Source organism: Meyerozyma guilliermondii, genomic scaffold (assembly GCF_000149425.1).
Source record: "Meyerozyma guilliermondii ATCC 6260 scaffold_7 genomic scaffold, whole genome shotgun sequence".
NCBI lineage: Eukaryota > Fungi > Ascomycota > Pichiomycetes > Serinales > Debaryomycetaceae > Meyerozyma > Meyerozyma guilliermondii.
The window spans coordinates 63527-81982 of NW_001809794.1; the positions used below are offsets into that span (position 1 = coordinate 63527).

Consider the following 18456-nt stretch of genomic DNA (forward strand, 5'->3'; position numbering starts at 1 on the left):
TGTAATCCACATGTCATATCAGGATAGGTTTACGATCCCTTTGAAAGCAATTTTTGACATGTTGACTGAAGACATTGATGATTGTAGATGATACGATTTATCAGGAATAGTTGTCCTAAAAACCGTAGAATTCCTCATCGAATGGTAAACTCTCTAGTTCGAGAATACTTCGAGGCAAGTTTAAAAATTCTGCTGCTTCGTTCTCAAAGATTGAATCTCCTTCAGTATCAACATTTTCAACCAAATCTGAACCATTGTATTCCACTAGGGACGTTGGTATCATTCCCAGCTCATCTAAACTTTTCATTATGTGAGATTGGATCCTGTCAAATCTTTGGAAAGCTACTTTTGCAGCCGTGCATCCCATTGCTAACACTTGGAGTACTGAAATTCCCTTTTTGAAAAATAGCAAGGTACTTTCGGATTTATCAACTTTCAAAAACACGGCAATCATAAAAAGGCTTGCATTACAAAAATTGAAATCAGTTGATGAAAATAACCCAAGCTTTTGATTTTCCGCTAGTGATTCAAAAAGCTGAACCATTCTGAATGCAGAATCCACACCTATTGAAGCCAAGTGGTCAATGAACACCCTCTCACTATTATTCAAGTTTTTCTTACCACTTTGTAGTTCCACTTTTAGCAACAAGAACGGCTTGCCGAGGTATAGTTTGGCCAACAAGAAATTCAATCGTAAATGTATGTGGGCTCGATAAAGGTTATCTTTCGAGTCTAATTCAAGGTCGAGTATCGATGAATAGCTAATCTTCCATTCGTCAAGCGATTTCAACAATTCTTTGATATCATCAAAATCCAACTTTACGAAACGATCTTTGCTATTCAATGAAGGAGATACACTCAACGTCAGAGATATTCGATCTATGATGAATGTCAACTCTACCATGGCTCTCTGATTTAGGTAGTTTGACGTTCCGTTCTCGTTTCTCAATTCAGGGCAGTCACTTGGTAACTGAGAAGTTATTTCCTCCTTATCTATGAGACTTGGCTTCCCTAGATTGATACCATATTTTCTTTCTAAGCAATAACAGCTCCACCAAAATCTTAGCTTTGCTTCATCTTCTGGCGAATTCACCACCAGAATCAAATGCACTTTGTTAGCTAACGCTATTTCAGTAGCCGTCCGGAGATAGATGTAGCCGCTTTCATCAGAAGGTCCAATGTTGAAGGAAATAGAATCAGACACGCTTGTTTCGATTGATGTGAGAAACTGCCCAAATAATAGCAAACCTTGAGCACTAGCAAGATCATGACAAGCTATCAAGTCACCAATAAAAGGAATGCAAGCCTTGTAGTACTTCATCCCAGGATCTTGGAGTCCTAGCATGAAATGAGTAACCTTTGGTAGTGTGTTTTCTTCCACCAAATATTCATAACCAGAACCAACGGCGAGCACGCCAAATAGAACTACTATAAATTTCCAATCTTGAATAATTTTATGTTTCAGCCAGTTCTTGTAACGCAGAAGGAATAGCTGGAGTTCTGTCGTAAACTTTTGATAATTGACATAGTAATAGTTGTTTTGACAGACTGCAAAGAATGTCTCAGTCAATTGAAGTAAATCCTTTTCGTTTTCAATAACATTTAAAGCTCTCACTAGACTGTCATGTCCTATAGATGGCAGGTAGCTGGGGTTCTCAAACTTTATTTCCGCATAGTCTCCAACGCTTGAAGTTTCATCAAAAAAATGAAGAAAACTTTTTTTGCTTGTAGAAGCATAACTTGATTGCATATTTCCAACACTAACTTTGTCGTCTATAACATCACCACGTTCAGAACAAATGGCACGTTGGATTATATCCACATGATTCCGTATATATCGTCGAGAAACTCCAGGATAATGGAACTGAACAATACTTTCAAGCTTACTTATATAGGCTTTCAAGTCTTTGATGTCTTCGCTACTTTGTTAGTAAAGTTTTGTAAATTTCGCCAAATACATACGTTGGATTGTTGGTATCGGATTCTTTCGCAGGAGAGACAATCTTACAGTCAAACTTGTTATCTTTACAATAATTACATGGATAACCACCAGAGCATTTGGTTTTATTTCGACGACATTTCTCACATCTAGGTTAGTGGGGATTTTGAACAAATACTTTCATGGTTACTTACGCTACTGATACTCGTTTTCTGAGATGTAAAGGGACCTTTTCCCTCACTCTAGTGACCTTTTTTCGAGCTGCCATCTAGCAATTGAGAAGAAATATCTAGTAAATTTATATGGACATTTGGATCTCCGGGGTAAATGTGTGCAGGAACAGATAATGTCCGGATTCCAGAGGTGAGATACAGAAGAGTCTAGAGGAGAGGTCTTCGGAGCACCCTGATCCGATAAAACGCTTACAAACCCGTATTCTACAACACCAGACTAGATCAAAAGGTATTGACTACATTCAGAAGACCGAAAATGAGAAAATCTGTATGCGCTCCATTATTAGGATTTTGCACCCAAATGGCTTGTTGCATTCATATCAAAAAACATACCTAAAATACTTTTTCTCGTGATCAGTTATATCCAAATTGTCATTTTCATCAGTTTCACCGGTTGGAACTCCGTACAACCGGTCACGCTTTTGGTTCTCCAAATAACATCCCACACTGTAAGCTATAGAGGTCAAAACAGAAACGACCAAAAATGCCAAGAGCGCTCTGTATCCAGTAGGATACTTTGGTTCTTCACTGGATATGAAAAATTGTGGTGCTATGATATTAGCGACACAGTAACTGATAAAGCAAATTGTATTCACAGCCGTTTTTTTGGTGTAGCCAGAGGTATTGTTGTTGATGGTGGATAAAACAAGTGGATAGGGGCCCCAGTAGAAATAAAAGAAATAGTAACACACTAACAAGTGCTTGTTATCTTTCAATTTCATGATAAGTACACAACAGACCAATGGTACCAACATGCAGACACCGGATAATATCATGACGTATCTATACCTTAAAAGGTATGAACCAAGTGCAATCAATAAAGAAGCAACTGACATGAAGACTCCGGTTGGCATACCCAATAATAAGGTTTCTCTTTTGGAGTTTCCCAACCCGGATACAATTTGACTGGCAAAAGTGACCAAAGCACCATTGGGAACTTGGATCGCTAAAACCATCAAGGCTGCAACCCAAGTTTTCCAGTCTGTTAATGCTTCCATCAACTGATACTTTTTGAAATGGGAATTCTTGATTCCGGTTCCGTTATGTTGCATCCTTGAAACGGCAATATACTTCTCTTTTTCTGTGAGAAGATATGTTTTAGTTGGCGAATCTGGAACGAACGCAATCAACAGGATTCCAAGAACGAAAGAAACGACTCCAAGAACTATAAAGAGCAATCTCCAAGGAGCAATCAGTGTGTGTCTTTCACCAATTCCAACAGCCACACCATTCGAAAGAAGCGACGATAAAGCACTGAACACGATAGCCAATCGAATTGGCAGTTCTTTCTTTGTATAAAACATGGCAATGATTGCGTTCACGCCAGGAAAAATGAAGGCTTCACCCATACCCATGACAAAACGAAGACTAGCTATGCCAGCAAAATTATGAGTTGCTCCCATACATGCCATAATTATACTCCACAACGTATAAGTGATACCAAGAACTTTACCAATTCTGTATCTTTGAAGTAGGAAATTGGCAAGTGGCTCCATTATAAGGTATCCAAAGAAAAATATACTTCCTGCCCAAGAGTACTGGTTATTCTTCAAGTTCAAGTCCACACTCATGCCGTATAGCGAAGCATTGGAAAGAATGATTTTGTCGGCAGCTGAAACAAGAATGGCAATTGTTAAAATGGGAATAAGAATAACATCAAGTTTGATTTTGAGTCTTTTCTCGTCAGCCTCGGTATATCCAGAATATTCCGGATGGGAATTCAAGAATATAGCACCTTCATCAAGTTTAGATTTTTCCACTTCAATCACATTATCGTGCTTTTCATTCGTATATGAAGGTTCGCTTCCATCGTTGACAACAATTTCCACTTGCAGTTTATTTGGAGTCATTTTCCTATAAAACTGAAAAGTTTCATGGTTTCCGATACTTATGTAGTTTTAGATAAGCATATTCCGTATCTTCATTTTGATCTTTCATAAACATTCGTTCGGATACCGCACCCGATTATCATGGTTGTGGGTGTTTGGATGTGGAAGTTTTGATAGTTATCCGTCGGGTACGGTTTTCCGAAGAAATACGAAGATTTGTAGATTGTGGGGTAGATGTCAAGGAATAAGAAAAGGAGATAAGAATGAAAATCACGCAATTTCAGAATTCAATATCCTTGCTTTACTTTATGATCACATTTATGTATTTAGATTTTATATTTTTGACCCTATTTTTAGCTAGCTACGATCCTCCTAATTGGTAAACTCCACTCTGTAATCTTCCGGTGGCCTGTGAGTTTGAAGTAACCTTTGGACTCTGGTAATCTCCTTTGGTGCACTTTGAGCAAGTTATACAACACAGTTAAGACCGGAGCTACTATTGTACTGAAGGCACAAAACAATGCAAATAGAATATTGTTCGATGACGGCTCCATTCAACGAGACGATAATATTCTTATAAAACTTGGGAAATTATATGAGGAAGTGAATGTCTTCGCAAGGGGTCATGCTCTAGAATTACTGTAGACCCATGAACAGCCAAACGTAGGAACAAAAACGTTGAAATGAATTCTACTAATTTTCAGGTACTTCTTTGGTAATTCGGATGAAGGTGGTAAATGGAACAAAACGCTAACTTTCTCTTGAAGGCACTTCATCGGCAGAATAGCCCAGTTGATAGATATAACCTGTTCCATACAAGTTCATTTTTAATATTCTAGTTTCCTCATTAGTACTTTGGCAAAATTCAACTTTTACTTTTGATTTGATCTTCACCAGTGAGGGTTGACCAGCAAGAACCTTCTCTTCAAGATTCAATTATTGATCAGATGTTACTCTCTTTGAGTTTTACTTCCATCTAGCTCAATTGATGAATCTGGCTGAAGTCATGACACCACATCAATAATTGCTGTTGCGCTCCTTTCAAGTAGGCTAATTCAATCCCGACTCTCATGAAATTTCAGGTCACTTCTGATCAACTTCCGCTTCCATCTGACTTGTTCTTCTTAATTTTCACTGCTTGTCCGTTCTCGCTCTCTTCCCCATTTTCGCTTTCGCAAATTTCATTTTCAATTCGCACTGAATTCTCATTTCTCACTTCTTTCTCGCGACGCGCTCAATGTCTTTGTGGGTAGACAAGTATAGACCAAGGTCCTTGGACCAGCTCTCGTTCCACGACAGCATCACAAATAACCTCAGGGCCCTTGCTAGCACCGGAGACTTTCCCCATCTCTTGGTTTACGGCCCCAGTGGAAGTGGAAAAAAAACACGAATCTACTCAACACTCCATGAATTGTATGGTCCTCTGGTAGAAAAACTCAAGATTGACGTGAAAAAGTTCACCACCACGTCCAACAGAAAGCTCGAGTTTAACGTGTTGAGCTCGCCTCATCATTTGGAAATTACCCCGTCAGATATGGGAAACAACGACAGAGTAGTGATCCAGGATCTTCTCAAAGACGTGGCTTCTACAGAGCAGGTGGACTTCACGGCAAAGGCTTCGTCGCCCAGACACAAGTTCAAGGTTGTGGTGATCAACGAGGCCGATTCACTCAGTAGAGATGCCCAGGCAGCGTTGAGAAGAACCATGGAAAAATACTCCAGTAACATTCGTCTTATTATGGTTTGCAACACCACTTCCAGTATCATTTCTCCCATCAAGTCGCGTACGCTTCTTGTGCGGATTCCGGCTCCAACAACGGCAGAAATTGCCCTGGTGCTCACCACCATTGCCGACAAAGAAACTGTCAAATTCAACCCTGGCGACGAAGAAACTCGCCAAAAGTTCTTTGAGCAATTAGCCACCAATTGCAACCGGAACATGCGCCGGGCATTGCTCTGCTTTGAAACCATTCTGATGCAGACGGAAACCATCAACATTAACAACCCTAAACAGGCAATCGTGGACCTCGATTGGGAGGTGATTATCCTGAACCTTGCCCAATCCATCTACACTCAGCGAACAGTAGCTAATTTGGCAAAGGTTAGAGTGGTGCTCTACGAACTCTTGTCCCACTGTATTCCCCCGGCAGTCATTCTCAAGACTCTTCTTTTCGACTTGATCAAGCTAGCCAACAAAGACCTGCTCACACGAGACTTGGTGGGGGTGGCCGCTGTGTTTGACGAGAGGTTGAGTTTGGGACAAAAAAGCATATTTCATTTGGAGGGGTTCGTGGCCAAAGCCATGTTGGCTATAGACAGTATATAGGCAACTACTGCTGCACCTTGTGGTCGCCGCTACTCTTGTTGTCGCGAGGTTGAACCATGATATCGTCATAATGGGGAGGAGCTTCCAGGCTACTAGGAATTGGTGAGTCTACTAGTTGAGGAGTGTTGAGAGGAGTGCGGCTCGTTTCGTTAGTTTCGCTTGTTATGGGCTCAGGATGGTCAGCTGATTCTTCGTCAATGGGCCGGTATCCATTATGGTCTGCCAAATTGCGAGGATATTGAACAAAAATACAATATATCGTGAAAACCGTGCTGGGGAAGAAACCGAAAAACATCAAAATTATCGAAACCACAAGCTCACGTCTCATATCACAGCGTGAGTTCAACAAGCCCACGGCCAACGGAGGGAGAACACACGCCATGATGATCAAGAGAATTTTTTGCACATCGTTTAATGGAACCTGGTGATTAGGCATCTTGCGGATTTCGCCTGCGCCGCGCTCATATCTCTAAATAGGCTTGGTGTACTGGGTGTGGATATCAAGCATTTTTCTGGGTTGTCTTTTGGCATGGATTACATCAAGAAAGCAATATGGGGCCCGGACCCCAAAGAACAGGTGAGTGGCACAAATATGCAATTTAGGAACACACTAACATCAGATGCGCAAGATTAACCAGCTTCTTCGCAAAAACAAGCGAGAACTCGACCGGTCGATGAACCAGTTACAGCCGCTCAAAAAGAAGACAGAATCCTTAATCAAGTCGTCTGCCAAAAACAAAGACTACAAATCCGCCAAGATATACGCGCGTGAGCTCATCAACATCAACAAGCAATACAACAAGCTCCATCTATCCAAAGCAAGAATAGACTCCATTACCATGTCCATCAACGAACAGTACTCAATGACCAAACTTACGCTGTCCCTCCAGACGCTGACGGGGATCATGAGAGACGTGAACCAGCTAGTGTCGCTTGGGGTGGTGCTGGGCACCATGCAAGAGCTTCAGAAGGAATTGATGAGGGCCGGTATCATCAACGAGATGATGGACGATATGGTGGATCTCGACTTTGAAGACGACGAGTTGGAGTCGGAGTCGCAAGACGAGGTCAACAAGATCATCCAGAGCCTCACGGAAGACAAACTTTCCAAGATCGAGACCGAGGTTCCTGCCAGCAACTTTGAAGAAGAAGCACCGATTGCAGACGAGGAAGACACAGAGGCATTGGACGAGATGAGAGAACGACTCAAGGCATTACAGGAGTGAAGGAGAGCTCGTTAGTAGCTTAACAGTAATACAACCATTATGTACAAAAGCCCCGGGAACACCAACGTTTGAGCGTCAGACTTGTGGACAAAGAACGGCATTGGCGACTCGACATATGTCACAGGAGCAAGAGTTGCACGAGTAGGAGTCGTGTGAGTGGTGTTGACGGGCGTAGTAGCATTGAGTTGGTGTCTTCGTCCGGTGAATAATCCGTGGCTGTTGTTACTTGCGTAACTCACAAGAAAAGAGGTTGGAATTCGAGGCTGAACAGCTGTGGAATTACCCACCGAAAATGGCCAGAACCATTTGCCTCCGTCACAATCATCATCATCCTCGTCGTTGTTCTTGATAGCATCAAAATAAACCCCGGCACTGATGATTTTTCTCGGTTTCTTGACCTGGGCTGCCTCGACAGAAACGTTTTGGAGCTGGGAAGAATTGACATATTTGACCACTCGATTAGGCTCGAAATGGTCTGTGGTTTCGACCGAAGCAGACGCAACCTTGTGGCGCAATTCGAGCCCTCCTTGGATACTACTCATGGATTCTTGAGCCTGTTTTTCTTGAACCATGTTGAGAAGCTCATATAGAAGCTCGAGGTCCAGAGTACTAAACTCCTTGGCTTGGGAGCTATGGACACAGCTAAGACACAACGCTAAGGAAAGACCCTTGAGTAACTTCATGGTATAGTTTTGTTTAGAAAAAATGCAAAATTGGCGGTTTTTGTTCACAAATGCATAATAAATGAATCTCCACAAACACGAATCACTGAGTAATTTGTTTGGTCCAATCATCTAATTCGTCCACCACCGCCTCTAAAGTGTCCACCTGACATTCTATATCTCTTATAATGCTATCATACTGTTCAAACTGCTGCTGAAGTACTTCTTTATCGGTGGCTTGTTTGTCCAAGACATTGAGACTTTGTTCTAATTTGATGTAGTTGAGAGATTGGTTTGTGTTCAAGTTTTCTAGGAGATTTAGGTCGATAGTGGAGATGTCCGTGTCTGAGTCGACGAGCCGCGAAAGCGTGGAAAGCCCGTGGTGGATGAGTTTGGGCGTATCCTTCAGAGCCATGAAATTCAAAATGAAAAATGAAAAACGAGAAATAGTGAAAAATGAGTAGGAATATTGTGAGTGAATATTGTAAGTTAATAATATGAATGAATATTGTATAGTCGTTCAGTTATCGTCTATGTACATTAGCGTCCACGGTACATGCGGTAGAGTGGATCTTTGGACTTTTGCAAATTGGCCCATTTTTTCGTAGGATTCTGGTTGAGTTTCTCCACATAATCCACCTTTTCAGGCTTCTCTATACAGTGGGTAACACTGACTCGCACGGGAGAATCCTTGTTAATGATCTCAAAGAGCCCAGGAAGTTTATCGGCTGCTTTACGCAAAGCTTCTTTGGCAACGACTTCGTGGACATTGCCGTCTATCTCGAACAATACTTTACCAGTTGTCACTCTACAAGCCCAGTGATCAAATGCTCCCTTACCCTTACCCATTCTTGTCTGATTACCCTTGACACACACCGGAGTGTTACACACAAACCGAGTAATGAGTTTTCCATTCGATGGTCGAATCTCACGACGAATGACCTTGTCTGCTTCCTGAAGCTGGATGGCCTTCATTCGTATTCCATTAGACTTTAGTCTCAAGCCGTATTTGCCGAACTCAAGACTGTTGCCCTTGATAGAGCCTCCAGTGTTGACAGAAACCCTTCCTTTGAACGCCTTTCTGATTTGCTTGAATCGAGGAGCGTACTCATGTTTGTCACGCTTGAATATAACAGGCCCAAAAAACGTTTGCATGCTACTGAGGGCACCTACAGCTGGAATCGAAGCCGTGCTGGGCCTCATCGACATCATAGACCGCCCTAGCGCTCTAAGGCCTAACATTTGTTGAACGAGATTCTCACAAATTTTCAACAGATTTTCAAATGTTATTTACATGCAGGTCGTCGCTATATACTATCTAATTTCCACCTTGTGGTACAGTTTCAAATCGTCTTCGACTTTGGTCTGAATGGAGTTGATTTCCTGGTTGGTAAGATTGCGTTCCATAGACTGGTAGTTAATCCTGTAGCATTGGGACCGTTTTCCACTTTTGGGATGGGTAAAGTCGTCTACGAGAGAAACGCTCTCCACCAAGTCGCTACTATGGCCTCTAACAATTTCCATGACATCGTTCTGGTGGAGCGGAGAGTTTGAAGGGAGCCAGAACGACACATCCCTAGTGATTCCAGGAAACTTGGAGTAGGGAGAAAATGTCGAAATCTTGCCTCTTTCAAATTGTCGAGTGAACCTTTCATCGACAGACCAGAAAAGTCTAATGTCTGGGATTCCGAAAAGAAGCATTGCAATTCTGTCCAAACCAACTCCAAACGCCCATCCTAGTTTATCTTCACCCAATTGAGAATTCAAGAGCACATTCTGCTTGACTAGACCACATCCACAGCACTCCAACCATTCTCCTTTCCACCACACTTCGATCTCCCACGAAGGACTGGTCCAGGGAAAGTATGCCTCGACCCAGCGCACCTTCAAAGGCTCATTGAGGTACTCTTCGGTAGACCCTGCGAGTCTAGCCGATTCTCGAGCCGCCTCGAAAACCTGATTCACCATATACTCTAAAGTCTTTTTCAAGTGCTCGGCAATCAACTGGCACTCGGTGTTCGTCATATATGCCTGTTTGGGGTTTTCAGCATTGAAAGGAACATCTCTAAAAGGATCCTCAACGATGATGTTTGTCTTGGGGATCCGTTCTATGTCTTCTCGAATCACTTGTTCCAAGTTGGGCGTGTTTTTGGACCATATTCTCGCACCCTCCATTTGGTGAAAAGCTGGATAATGGGTGCGGTCGATCTCATCTTTCCGATAAACGTCGGCAGTAATAAGATACCCTGGTGTCTTGCAAGACTGGAAACACTGCTGCTCGTGTGCCGAGGTGTGAGTACGAAGCAAGTGTTCGCCATTGAGGTAATAAGTGTCGGATTTGCTTCGTCCAGGATGGTCTTGAGGAAATCCAAGAACATCGAAATTTTCATATGTGGTGACTACCGGCTTGAAATCGTTGTAGAATGTGTAGCCCATGTCCCTGAAGTTTGTCTCTATTAGATCGCGAAGTATTCCGATGGGATGGTTGGGATCCTGGTGCAATTGGCGTTTGGTCAACTCGAGAATGAATGGTGGAACATTTGTCCACTCGTCGGTTTTGTAAGTTTTTCCATCAAGGTTGATTTCTGGAGGATACTGAGCAAGATTCCGCACGCCGGCAAGCCTGAGGGGGCGAATTCTGGCCCCGAACCGTGCCAATCTCAAAAGCATAAGGTCGTTGATTTGACTTTTCTGAGAAATCTTATGAGAGTGACTGCATATAAGTGAAAACATTGAAGAGTACAGAAGACGGGATAACTTTGGGTTGGCATATACATTCTGGCCAAAAGACTCAATTGGCTCGATTGGACTCAATTGGACTCAGTTTTACAATAAAATTTATAAAGAAGTCCTCGATTTCAAAAACAGAATATTCAAGTCCATTGGTAGAGAAGCAGAGACTACTCATGAATAATCATGTATTCTAGTCCTTTTCGTATGTACATTCTATCCCTAGTTCGTTATGGTATCTTCGTGACTGTCCCTCGTCTATCCTGCTTACCACGTTTCTTGGATATACCGACCATTACTCTCCATCTCAAGCAAATATTTCGCAGCCTCATCATTGGAAATTTGGCCGATTTCTTGTAAAATCTCGGTAAGTGTGATCCTCACTTGTGTAGGCATCGAGCCGCTTGAACCACAAATAAAGATAGTGGCCCCCTCTTTGAGAAGAAGATCTCCCACCAACTTTTTTTGTTGGTAAAGGTTATGCTGAACGTATTTTATGTTTGAACCATCTCGCGAGAAACATGGGTAGAAATGAAGTTTATTCTGTTGTTGTAAACCCTCCCATAGATCCAGAAAGAGGTAATCTTTTCCGTGGTTTCTGCATCCATAAAAGAGGTAGAGAGGTGGAGAGCCAGCCATAGCTTTCTCTTCGATCAAAGATTTCATGGGTGCAATGCCAGTGCCTGGAGCCACCATTATGATGGGTTTATTGGAGAAAAATATGTTGGATTCATGAATGGTGAAGGCAAGATTTGTGTTTGGGGCCATTTCTTTCAACCATTTACTGCACAATCCACGGCGGATTCGTCTAATGATAGTTTTGTACTCCACGAGCCCAACAACAATTTCCACCAGACTGGATGAGGGCCGTGAAGCTATCAGGAACAACCGGGGATGGATGAGCGGGAAGATATCCATGATATAGGCAATGGGAATCTCGAGATTTTCGTGAAATTCCTGGATAGTTTCTAGTATCAGGCGTCGGGGACGGTTGGCATAATTATACAAATCCTCACTGTCTTCAAACTTGCTGAATTCACGAAGTTTTTCCTTTTCTCGGGCACCATCTTCAGAAGACGAGTCTACGAAATGCCAAAGGGAAAAGAAGAACGAATGGCGAGGCACTGCCGAAAGATCAATGTGATACTTCAACAACGATCTTAATGTGAGACACTTTTTGTCGATGAACCCACCTTCGATATGAGGCAATCTTCCCAGGATTTCCAAAGGCTTATCAACAAAAGGAATCCAATGCGGTTGCAATTGGATCAACTGCTCCACGGAATCGTCGTCGTTGCTGGGATAGAGTGCTAGGGTGTCTCCAGGAACATAATTTAAATCTTCAGCAGTGATGATTATATGACGAACATCTTGAAAATGATCTGGTGCTGTTACCCTCTTATTTTGAACCAATGTTCCAATCCGCAACTCGGGGCGAGACGTGGCTATGGTTTTGTTTCCCAAAGTGTCGATATCTTGTTCCGTATCAACGACCTTTACGGGTGTTTCTGGAGGTAGCACAAATTCGGTATCGAGCTCAACAACATTACATTTTGTCTGAAGCGTGCTAGTAAGCGCAAATTCCCACTCACTATAGAACTTATCCACCCCTTCTGGTGCTTGTTCGTCCGCCTCACACCGTAAACATAACTCTTGACACCCCAATTGCATTAGTCTAGCATGCAACTTTCGAATGGCATAGTTGAACTTTGGGTACGAAGAATCGCCTAGTCCAAAGCTGGTGATCTCCAAGTGATTCAACAAGTCTCTAGGAAGCTTTTTGCGGAGCAAGAACTTGAAAAACTTTCTGGCGTTTCGAGGAAGTTCTCCTTGACCAGTGGTAGAACATATTATAATCAAAAATCGAGTCTCTGTAACCAAATTTTTTAGTGGAAAATCGTCTAATGGTGACAATATCGGACTCAAGTTCAAGTAGCGGAGCCTTTTCGATAAATATCGTGCGTATTCCTGGGCATTACCTGTTTCGGATCCATACAAGATGGTAACGCCAGACATGATTTGAAGGTGCTCGAGATTGAAAATATAGCGGGTCCTGCAGGTAGTCGTGGTGCTGCAGAAAAGACACTCTCCAGACTATTCAAAAGGTTACCAAAAACCCGCAAAAAGCAGAAATATAAGAGACAAACTATAATCTTGTATAGTGGGGGCTACCTCGATTCCGTGTGTCTCTTTCCGTCCATTTTCGATAACTATATCCTCGTTATCTCGTACTCTCTTCTAACCACCCTTTTCTCTCCTGCATAAACCCGCACCGATTTCCATCGTTCAATTCCACAACACTATCTTCATGGCTCCCAAGCGAAAATCTGGCGCCGTTTCGAGTGCGGCCAAGCGGCCCAAGGTCGACGCTGCGAGTCTCAAGGACTTTATTTCTTCTGTGTTAAGGTTGGTTAATGAGCTCAAAGACCCATCAGAAGAGCGTGTTTTGGTGGCTCCGTTCGTAAAACTTCCGCCTAAAAAAGTGTATCCTGACTACTATGAGATCATCAAAGAGCCGATAAGTCTTTCCGACATCCAGAAGAAGGAGGCTAAGGACAAATATCCCGACACAGCTTCGTTTTTGGACGATTTCAAGTTGTTGGAGGAAAATGCAAAAACGTACAACGACCCAGATTCATGGATTGCCGTGGATGCAAAACAGATATATGATTTTGTCAAAGACCAGGTGGACTCTTATAATAGCGTTGTCGAAGAAAAGCCTTCGAAGTCCAAATCTAAGCTGGTAAAGATAAAGAGAGAAGTTGCGTCGAAACCGGTCGATGACGACGAGACAGTCACCAGTGCCAACTTGACACATTTGTGTATTGATTTGTTGTACAAGGTGATAGAGCACGAGTTTCCAGACGTGGGAATCATCAGCGGTCCTTTCATGGATAATATTGACCGCAGAGAATACCCCGAGTATTTCCAGGTGATCAGGAGTCCAACCTCGTTCAATAATGTTCTCAAAAAGTTGGACAAACGTAAGATTTTCACGTCCAAGACACCTCTTGACGAATCTCTTCAAGCTTTCTACGACGCTACCAAGCTTATATTCACCAATGCCCAAACATTCAATGATCCTAGTTCGTTAATTCATCAAGATGCCGTGAAGTTGTCCGACTACTTTGAGGAACTTTTTCAAGACCTAAAATCTCGTATAGAGCAGCAAGAGCAAAAGACAAAACTCAAGTTGAAATTGAAGCCTTCGGGTCAAAGTAAAGTCAAATTGAATCTAAAACTCAAAGACGACAAGGATGGTTTAGCAGGCGACGACGAGGCAGATGAGCCACAGGTGACTGAGTCCGACACCATGGGAAAGACGACATCGCGGCTTACGCCCAATGAAATGTTCATACAGTTGTTTTCGTTTGCAACTTCGAACTCAAGCGTCACCCATTTGACCCAACAGTACCACCACCAAATGAACAATACTTCGCACGTTCCCACCATGTCAAAAGCTCAAATATCCAAGGCATCATTGTTCCCCACACATCCAGCAAGCGCATCCAACTCTATAGTCGAGTACCAGTACCCATCGACTGGGTTTGCTACTCAATCTTACTGTATCTCGTTGCCGCCCGACGGGTTCACATTTTACACTTTCAAAGTCTGCCTTCACAAGTTGTTGTATGACATCAAAAGAAAGGATTTGGAGACTGGGCTGGGTCTTCTGACGTCAGATGACGATTTTCAATGCAAACTTTTCGTTAATGAAGATGAGGTTCACAGCGGTATGAATGTCTATGAAGACTACAGAAACAAGTCGAAATTACTTTCGTACCAGTATGACCTTCGCTTGTGCAATGGACTCAATGTTATCACATTCGAGTGCAAAGTTGCGCCGACTGTGAGTAAGCAGATCAAGGGAGACAGAGTCAAAAATGAGACCGATGAAACCTCGGGTCGCCATACAAGAAATCAACTACAACAAGCCAAGATGTCGTGGGACGTGGAAAGAATCAACTTTAATGTTATATGCAACAGCACGTAGCCCTATTTACCTATACAGAAACTAGAGAATACAATTCCCAAAATTTCTTCAACACCAACTGCGTCGCCAGTGATTTTACCTATACCCTCCACCGATTGGCGCAAACTTTCAGAAGCCAAAACCACATCTTCTTGGTCTCTCCAATACTGAAACTCTTTAAAACCATGAAGAACATCGTTTACTAGCAAGTCTCGAGTCCGAGTTGAGACTATGATAGGGTCTGATGTGGTGACATTTTGGAACTCAGAAACAAGCGATTTTGCAAGAGAGTCGATTCCTTCTCCAGTATTGCAAGAAACAAAGTGGAATAGTGGCTTTTCAATGCCAAATACTCTGCTATATTTTTCTAATAGATTTTTGTTGAGAGTTTCGTTACTCAAATCTCTCTTGTTGAAAACGACAATTATTCTCTTTTTATGTTGCGTTAGCTGTTTTATGTGCTCGAGAAAAGAATCATCAACAACTGGCTTGTCCACTGGTAGCACCAAGAGCACTATATCAGAAGTTAGTGAGGCTGCTTTTGCTCGTTTAATACCCTCTTTTTCAATGGTATCTGCGTCTTCCAAAGATCTGATTCCAGCAGTGTCTCCAATTATGATCTTGTAGCCGTTTATATCCAAAGGTATATCAATGATATCTCTGGTTGTTCCTGCTATTTCACTGACGATAGCAGCATTTTTGGAAGCCAAGCAATTTAACAAGGAAGACTTGCCGGCATTAGGAGGACCCAATAAGCTCAATTTGATTCCATTAAGAAGTACCTGTGACCTTTCTGCTCTGTAGAGGTATTCCCTGATGCTAGATTCCAACTGGTGAATGTTGGCACCCACTTGACCAAATAGTTGTGAGACTTCTTCAATATCGTGATCTTCTCCAAAGTCTATAACCGTAGTCAAAAGGGCCACGTTCCGTGCAATTTCTTGTCGCCAGCTCCTGAACAAACCACTGTTCGAGCCGTCCATGGATGCAAGAGATGCCAATCGTTGCGACTCTGTTTCAGCATCGATCATTTCTCGTATACCCTCGATTTCCATCAAATCGTATTTTCCATTGATGAACGCTCGGCGTGAAAATTCTCCGTTTTCAGCATACCTGATGAATATCTGCTTTTCGGGCTGATGGAGCTCTTCTATAGCTTTCAACACTGATTGTACGACAGCAGTTCCACCATGTAGATGGAGTTCTAGTAAATCTTCACCGGTATAAGTATGAGGAGCCTGAAAGAATAATGTCAACGCATTATCCAATTGCACTCCAGATCGACTAGAGTACAAGTTCCGAACAGCAGCAACACGAGGAAGAGGCTCGGACTCTTTTTTGGTCAATTTTTTGTAAATATATCGAGATTGTGAGCCAGATATTCTGACGACGCCAATGGCAGCGCGGCCCATTTTTGTGGATAAAGCGTATATTGTGGGACTGTAATCGCTTGTAGCCACTCTTCTGTAAGGTTGTACCATTCTCAGTGGAACAGGAGACCGCAATAGTCGCTTAACATTGCACAACAAGTTCATGTTGCAACTGACTAAATCTGAAAGTTCGCGCGAATCGATCAGATCCGATGAGCTTCTCCAGGTTGCAAGAGATGAAAATTATATTCCCACACATCCCCCAAGGGCTACCCAGGACCTTTCAATTGGCTTCTAGGTGCCAGCTACACTACTCCAGACCTGTCAAAGCTCACGAAAATCCCTTGGGACTTCCTCGGAAACCGGGCACAATGTCCCAAGGCTTGCCGATCAAAAGGACGATTCCTGGTGTAAAGAAGATTGTTTTGGTTTCCTCAGCCAAGGGGGGAGTAGGCAAGTCCACGGTGACCGCCAATCTAGCGCTTTCTTTGCAGAAATTGGGCAAAAAAGTTGGTGTTCTTGATGCTGACTTATTTGGTCCGTCCATTCCAAGACTCTTCAAATTAGAAGGAGAGCCCCGACTTTCGTCGGAAGGGAAACTCTTGCCGCTCTCCAACTACGGTATAGAAACCATGTCGATGGGCTATTTGATCAAGCCGGAAAATCCTGTGGTTTGGCGTGGATTAATGGTGATGAAGGCTCTCCAGCAACTTTTATTCGAGGTTCAATGGTCTGGTTTGGACTACTTGGTCATAGACATGCCCCCGGGAACAGGCGACACCCAATTGACCATAAGCCAGCAACTCAAGGTGACAGGTGCTGTTATAGTGACCACACCTCAGGATATCGCACTTATCGATGCCGTGAAGGGCATAGCCATGTACGAAAAAGTGAACATTCCCGTGCTAGGATTGGTCCAGAATATGAGCTACTACTTGTGCCCCAACTGTAACCACGAGTCTCATATTTTTGGTAACGACGGAGCCATTCGAGAAGCAGAGAAACGGAACATCGATGTCTTGGGTTCGATCCCCTTAAACGAGGATATATGTCTTCAGTCTGACCGGGGAAAGCCTGTGGTTGCTTCACACCCCGAAACACCATTGTCGGAACCATACATATCCATTGCTCAAAAGTTGCTTTTGAAGATATAGTGTATTTGTGCACGGTTGCAAATTTAAACCCATAATCAAAGCGACGAATTTTTCGACAAATTTTTGGAAGTGTTGCGATGCGTTTAGGCATAATATTGGGTTTCTGTGCTGTTGCTGCTCTCGACATCTCCTTCACAAACGAAACTGACGAAATTTTGCAGCGGGACAAATCAAAAATCCAGGACTCGCTCATTGCGCTTCGAGGATTTTTGAGCGCACATCGAAACGAATCGAAGGACCTTGGAGACCATACGAGACCGGAGCCAGCCAGTACCGAAGTCGACATCTTTTCGACCTTGACAACTATAAGTTCTTCAACTTTAAGCTCTACAACTTTTTTAAGTCTGACAAGCTCGTCAACTTCTTCAGATCCAGAACCAGCGCTTGGTTTTTCGCCCAGAGATGCAAGAAACAACTTGAGAGCCGAAGCCAAGCTACACATCCTGCCCCAGTTCCAGAATCACAACCCAAATAGCGAGCCAGTAGTGCCTTTGGTGTACGCCAAGCCGAAGGAATCATGGTTAAATGTGCACAAAAACGTTCCAAGTCACAACGAAGACACTACCATTTCTGAGGAAACTTCAACCATTCTAGAGGAGGAATGGACCGCAGAAACGTTCTGGAATCTACCACAAAGCACCGTTTCTCTGGGCTCGGTAACTATTGAAGTTAACAAGACCGATTCTGTCGAAACCACATCTGCTAATTTTCAAGTTTACGATTCACTTCGGCTCCAATCCGAGTATGCCAGACTCCAGTCCACCGTTTCTATAACTACCACGCTGAATCTGGAGCCTACAAATCCTCCCTCGGCTCCAGACCAACGGCTTTGGCGAAACTCTCAACTCAACCGTACACGGCGAAGACGAGGAAAAGCTCCAAGAAAAAAACTCCAGTTTCCCAGACTCGACTGGATCAAGCTGGAGGGCACAAGGGTCAAGGTTCCGAGCCTAATTCCGTATTTTCTCATAGCACTACTCACTATCTAATCTAATTGCAGCCATTATCGCCGTA

General features: G+C 43.1%; 13 protein-coding genes across 13 annotated transcripts; 5 read left to right on the top strand and 8 right to left on the bottom strand. All coding sequences in view use genetic code 12, as the record gives it.

The window, feature by feature from the left end:
* Positions 1 to 115: 115 nt before the first annotated feature.
* On the bottom strand, positions 116 to 1750 carry PGUG_05205 (fungal specific transcription factor domain-containing protein; the record flags this gene model as incomplete). Its single annotated transcript, XM_001482135.1, has 1 exon — positions 116 to 1750. One exon carries the CDS (start codon positions 1748 to 1750, stop codon positions 116 to 118), a length of 1635 nt encoding a protein of 544 aa, XP_001482185.2.
* Positions 1751 to 2492: 742 nt separating this feature from the next.
* PGUG_05206 (uncharacterized protein) lies at positions 2493 to 4022 on the bottom strand (the record flags this gene model as incomplete). Its single annotated transcript, XM_001482136.1, has 1 exon — positions 2493 to 4022. One exon carries the CDS (start codon positions 4020 to 4022, stop codon positions 2493 to 2495), a length of 1530 nt encoding a protein of 509 aa, XP_001482186.2.
* A 1216-nt stretch (positions 4023 to 5238) lies between these two features.
* RFC5 (replication factor C subunit 5) lies at positions 5239 to 6327 on the top strand (the record flags this gene model as incomplete). Its single annotated transcript, XM_001482137.1, has 1 exon — positions 5239 to 6327. One exon carries the CDS (start codon positions 5239 to 5241, stop codon positions 6325 to 6327), a length of 1089 nt encoding a protein of 362 aa, XP_001482187.2.
* A 4-nt stretch (positions 6328 to 6331) lies between these two features.
* PGUG_05208 (YqaE/Pmp3 family membrane protein) lies at positions 6332 to 6763 on the bottom strand (the record flags this gene model as incomplete). The annotated part of the gene is made up of 1 exon (XM_001482138.1): positions 6332 to 6763. The coding sequence occupies one exon, from the start codon at positions 6761 to 6763 to the stop codon at positions 6332 to 6334; it is 432 nt and encodes a 143-aa protein (XP_001482188.2).
* Positions 6764 to 6947: 184 nt separating this feature from the next.
* On the top strand, positions 6948 to 7553 carry VPS24 (ESCRT-III subunit protein; the record flags this gene model as incomplete). The annotated part of the gene is made up of 1 exon (XM_001482139.1): positions 6948 to 7553. The coding sequence occupies one exon, from the start codon at positions 6948 to 6950 to the stop codon at positions 7551 to 7553; it is 606 nt and encodes a 201-aa protein (XP_001482189.2).
* Positions 7554 to 7564: 11 nt separating this feature from the next.
* On the bottom strand, positions 7565 to 8347 carry PGUG_05210 (uncharacterized protein; the record flags this gene model as incomplete). The annotated part of the gene is made up of 1 exon (XM_001482140.1): positions 7565 to 8347. The coding sequence occupies one exon, from the start codon at positions 8345 to 8347 to the stop codon at positions 7565 to 7567; it is 783 nt and encodes a 260-aa protein (XP_001482190.2).
* Positions 8348 to 8755: 408 nt separating this feature from the next.
* Positions 8756 to 9457, bottom strand: PGUG_05211 (mitochondrial 54S ribosomal protein uL16m; the record flags this gene model as incomplete). The annotated part of the gene is made up of 1 exon (XM_001482141.1): positions 8756 to 9457. The coding sequence occupies one exon, from the start codon at positions 9455 to 9457 to the stop codon at positions 8756 to 8758; it is 702 nt and encodes a 233-aa protein (XP_001482191.1).
* A 72-nt stretch (positions 9458 to 9529) lies between these two features.
* Positions 9530 to 10948, bottom strand: MSF1 (phenylalanine--tRNA ligase; the record flags this gene model as incomplete). The annotated part of the gene is made up of 1 exon (XM_001482142.1): positions 9530 to 10948. The coding sequence occupies one exon, from the start codon at positions 10946 to 10948 to the stop codon at positions 9530 to 9532; it is 1419 nt and encodes a 472-aa protein (XP_001482192.2).
* Positions 10949 to 11212: 264 nt separating this feature from the next.
* Positions 11213 to 12961, bottom strand: PGUG_05213 (NAPDH-dependent diflavin reductase; the record flags this gene model as incomplete). Its single annotated transcript, XM_001482143.1, has 1 exon — positions 11213 to 12961. The coding sequence occupies one exon, from the start codon at positions 12959 to 12961 to the stop codon at positions 11213 to 11215; it is 1749 nt and encodes a 582-aa protein (XP_001482193.2).
* A 292-nt stretch (positions 12962 to 13253) lies between these two features.
* Positions 13254 to 14939, top strand: PGUG_05214 (uncharacterized protein; the record flags this gene model as incomplete). Its single annotated transcript, XM_001482144.1, has 1 exon — positions 13254 to 14939. The coding sequence occupies one exon, from the start codon at positions 13254 to 13256 to the stop codon at positions 14937 to 14939; it is 1686 nt and encodes a 561-aa protein (XP_001482194.2).
* A 2-nt stretch (positions 14940 to 14941) lies between these two features.
* PGUG_05215 (uncharacterized protein) lies at positions 14942 to 16453 on the bottom strand (the record flags this gene model as incomplete). The annotated part of the gene is made up of 1 exon (XM_001482145.1): positions 14942 to 16453. The coding sequence occupies one exon, from the start codon at positions 16451 to 16453 to the stop codon at positions 14942 to 14944; it is 1512 nt and encodes a 503-aa protein (XP_001482195.2).
* A 47-nt stretch (positions 16454 to 16500) lies between these two features.
* PGUG_05216 (uncharacterized protein) lies at positions 16501 to 17442 on the top strand (the record flags this gene model as incomplete). Its single annotated transcript, XM_001482146.1, has 1 exon — positions 16501 to 17442. The coding sequence occupies one exon, from the start codon at positions 16501 to 16503 to the stop codon at positions 17440 to 17442; it is 942 nt and encodes a 313-aa protein (XP_001482196.1).
* Positions 17443 to 17519: 77 nt separating this feature from the next.
* PGUG_05217 (uncharacterized protein) lies at positions 17520 to 18431 on the top strand (the record flags this gene model as incomplete). The annotated part of the gene is made up of 1 exon (XM_001482147.1): positions 17520 to 18431. The coding sequence occupies one exon, from the start codon at positions 17520 to 17522 to the stop codon at positions 18429 to 18431; it is 912 nt and encodes a 303-aa protein (XP_001482197.2).
* Between the last annotated feature and the right edge of the window lie 25 nt (positions 18432 to 18456).